At 49.7% G+C, this 3,980-nt stretch overlaps 1 protein-coding gene across 1 annotated transcript; it reads right to left on the minus strand.

The window, feature by feature from the left end:
- Positions 1-524: 524 nt before the first annotated feature.
- LOC147879486 (uncharacterized) lies at positions 525-3,659 on the minus strand. Its single transcript, XM_087372184.1, has one exon. It carries the CDS (start codon positions 1,988-1,990, stop codon positions 1,220-1,222), a length of 771 nt encoding a protein of 256 aa, XP_087228310.1. The 5' UTR covers positions 1,991-3,659; the 3' UTR covers positions 525-1,219.
- Between the last annotated feature and the right edge of the window lie 321 nt (positions 3,660-3,980).

The raw sequence follows: 3,980 nt of genomic DNA on the forward strand, positions 1-3,980 counted from the left end.
GACACGGAACCACACCACTCGTGATGGAAGACATGCCGAGGAAAGCGGACGAGTGGGAGCCGACTTCATGATTCGAGGCAAACCCGATTGGAGGTTTGATTGCGTATGCCGGCTGATTGAACAACTGGGGTTCTCAGCTGGGAGCAAAAGCCCGGCGAGTGGCTTCAGTCATTCGACCTCCCCTTGCTCCCTACGTGGAGGTCCCTCCACTAGGCGACCGGGTACAGGACCAAGTGCTCTGGCCTTGTCGTGGCGGTTCCTGCTTTTCAGGGGAGGGCTTGTGTCCCCTCCTCCAACTAACAGAGCACAAAAACTGAACTTAAGCTTCGGATTCCCGGGAACCCCCAAAAACTCGATCTTTCTGCGATGTTCCCCGCGGAAACCCAATTGATGGTTGAAATCCCGTCCCTAGCAAGGGGAAGAAATGATACTTTATTTCATGAGAAGCAACTATCTCTTCCGTGCGAGTATCCCTTTTCCATTAGCAAGGGCATAGGGAGGGGGGGGTTCATTAAGCCCCCACCTCGAAGTGCTGCAGGCGTGCGGCTAGCATTATTGGTGATTGCATCATTGCTCATTGACCAGATATCCATTCCAGATAATCATCCTTGGAAACAGCTTCCACGGCAATAGGCGTAAACGCATAATTAGTTCCACGGATCTCACTGCGCTAACCGTAGTAAACTCCCTCTCGTTATATAAAAATGGAAATCTAATTTGAACAACCAGGTACAGCATCACGTTTAACACCTGGGGAAGGTACAGCCCGACTGTAAGGTACATCAGCCAGAGTTATAATCGTACATGAATGAGTCTTAGCTGGTACAACCACTCAATTGTCCACTTCTAATAAACATAATTAACCCAATTCCGAATCATCCTCTGGAATCGTATAACTGTCAGAAGTTAATGACTATTCATCGGAACTGTTATAGTCTGAATACTCATAAGGTTGGGTCGACGGCCAGCCCCTTTCTAGGTCCATTCGCCTCCCTCCGAACTGTACTTGCAAGTTTCCCCGCAAACAGCTCTCCGCGCCTATTAACACTTGAGGAGTATACTACTATTTCGTTAGGTCTTTCTCAAGTCTTTCAAGGATAGACCGTCACACTCCGGTGGATCGAACGGTGACATTCCCGGCAAGCTAGGAATCTGTTTCCCGTTCAATTAAGCCGACCGACCGACAAGGTAACCCCCCAAACGAAAAGGCTGATATGTCTTACCTGGAATAATACAACCATTTCCACTTATGGTCAATTCTCTGTGACCCCTGAGTTTCCACCGGAATTTCGCAACGTTCCTTACTGCGAGCAGTTGAGACCCTGGTGGAATATAAGCGCTGGTCCCCTTCGGTAAAGTGCTCGTGCTTGCTGTTACCTACCGTAGGACCTCCGTCCCCGGGGAAGGCAGAGCAGGAACAGTCAACCTTCGGCATCGTTCTTCCTCCGGTAGTTTCGTAACTACTGTGGTTGTTGCCAACGTGTCGGGGATCCCCCATTCCAGAGATGACGGGGTCAGGCCTGTTGGGTCCGAAGTTGTATGCCACTAGCTGTGGTGTCGATGGATTCACTACTTCAGCGCTGTCATTGGACATCGCAAGCTGAGCATCCATTTCCTGCGTATTGCCTATACTGGAAGCAGGGATGTATACCTCCAACGACTTCGGGAATGGAACCATAGGCTTCTCATTAGCTGGGGGAGCCTTTTCAATGCATGGGTAACACCTCAACCTCCCGTTTCTGGCATGCTCTAGTCCCTTGAGTCTCTCGACGTCAGACGAGAATTTCCCTTGATTCTCGTCTCTCATCCGGTAAGCCAGATGCTTTGTGGACTGTAGAAGCAGTCCGGTGCATTTCGTTGCACTTCCATCACCTTCGTCAAGGGGCGCACTCCGATACCGTTGATGTCCAATAGCTTTGATAGTAATGGCTGGATCTACTGCCCCGTCCATTGAATGTGATGAAGCAAAAAGTGGTATAGCAATAAACATCGGAATGAGACTAGGAAAAATGGTCCGAATAATCTCTATAGTAGTTCCATGAACCACTCTTTCAGGAATGGGATTTCTTCAGTAATGGAAATGCCATGAGGTGCGAACCAACATCCGTGGTACAAAGATCAGAATAATGATTAAGAAGACCGGAATGTCATGATGTGAGTCAATTATTCCTTGCATCATAGGTATGGCTGCGTCCTAAGATCCTAATTACCGAGGTTCCGCAGCATCACGAGGAGCAATTGGAACAAATAGCTACCAAAAAAGGGTTCTCGAAAGAAAGAAATTAGCACTTGAAGGTGAAATGGGTTCCTTTATAATTAATTTCAAACCATCCGCTAAAGGTTGTAACAACCCAAATAATCCCACTACATTAGGACCCCTCCGACGTTGCATGGAAGCCATGACTTTACGTTCGGCTAACACTAGAAAGGCTACTCCTAGTAGAAGTGGTGCGATGATTGCCAAGATTTGAGCTCCAAGATTCCATACATAAGAAAGATTACATACATAAAAAAGAAACACATTTGGCTCGAAATAATCCCATATTCGCACGTCCAACCCCAGGTTTACCTTTTCGGTGATCTCGGTTACGGTGAGTTCCCACTTGATCCCAACTCGTGTCAATAGGGGCAGGATAGGCTGAAGGCCTCGGCGTGAATTTGGAAGCGGGGTTTGCCACAGGGGGGCGAGAGCCCAGTCTATAGCTTCCATCAACTCATCGAACGGCGGTCCGAATTGCACCAAAGGCCTCGCTACCGATTGCATATCCGGCAGGGTGGCGTCACGGATAACAAAAAGGGTTTCCGAGAGCTCACTGAGATCGCCTGGCCCCGGGCGGCCGGGGAAGTTTCTTAGCGTGCCCATGTGTTCGGCGAAGTCGTCCTGTAGAATCCTCAATTTTCCCTTGATACTCGTCGCCATTTGCTCTGTAATCATTCTTCCGTTTCCAGGCATGTCTTGTGGTGTTGGTTATTAAAGCTGGGGATATTCATGGCAGTTTAAGGCTATCCCGGAATCGAACCCGTGGAATGGTGCCGAGGGAAAGTCGATGGTGTGCCAACATGATTCAACCGTTCAACTTGCCGGGGAGTGCGAGCCAACGCTCCCCCAACAGATACGATAGTGCGAGCCCAACTTCTTGGTGGGTGCGGCGAGCCTTTGCCGCATCCACTAGAATACGCAATTCCGAAATTCCTTCCCGGAATCGATGCCTTTCCGCGGTGGGTACGCCAAAGAAAGCAAGATTGAATTTCCATTCCTTGGACAATTCTCAGTGGATTTGCACTCCATGGTCCAATTGCGGATTCTATATACGAAATTTCCATTCTCAGTGGATTTGCACGTGGCTCCCTAAAGGAAAGTGCCCACTTCTGCCCGGCCAAAGTAATCTGCCGTCCTTCCTTCCCTCCCTTCCGAATTGGCTAATATCCTGTAGGGTAGCAGACATTAGGTGAGGTGTAGCGCCGGTTCGCTCTCCCTAACGGGATAAGATCATGCGATTCGGAAGACTTCACATGCCCTTGGAGACCTTCACATGCCTAGCCCCAGCCCGAACTTGCCCTGACCTGTATGCCGGAAACCCCTAGGCTCTACTACCAATGCGGTTCCCATGTAGCAGGTGTTGGATACATAGGGGTACTGGATATCTTGGTGGGCTGCCGGAAATCGATCTGTGCGACGGAACGCACGTCGTTCTGGAAGTGGAATGGCTTAGTCCTCTAGCTAATCACGATCACGACGTGCCTGAATATCCTTCTCTGCTTTTGCCAGTAAGAATTTCTCATACCAGCCGACTTCAAGGACCGGCCCTGTGCCACCAGGCTTGCCTAACGAAAGAGGGCTAGCGTAGCTCCGGATTCCCAGTTCCCACTTGCCTGCTTGCGGGAAAGTGCCGGTCATCCATCTACAAAATTTCGTATTATTAAACAACTCGGATCAATCCTTGCTGAACTGCCTTCACCGCCCTTGCCTTAGGGCCCGG

This window comes from Dipteris shenzhenensis, unplaced genomic scaffold (assembly GCF_047967505.1).
Source record: "Dipteris shenzhenensis isolate YYH24624 ecotype China unplaced genomic scaffold, Dip_SZ_1.0 scaf0005, whole genome shotgun sequence".
Taxonomy (NCBI): domain Eukaryota; kingdom Viridiplantae; phylum Streptophyta; class Polypodiopsida; order Gleicheniales; family Dipteridaceae; genus Dipteris; species Dipteris shenzhenensis.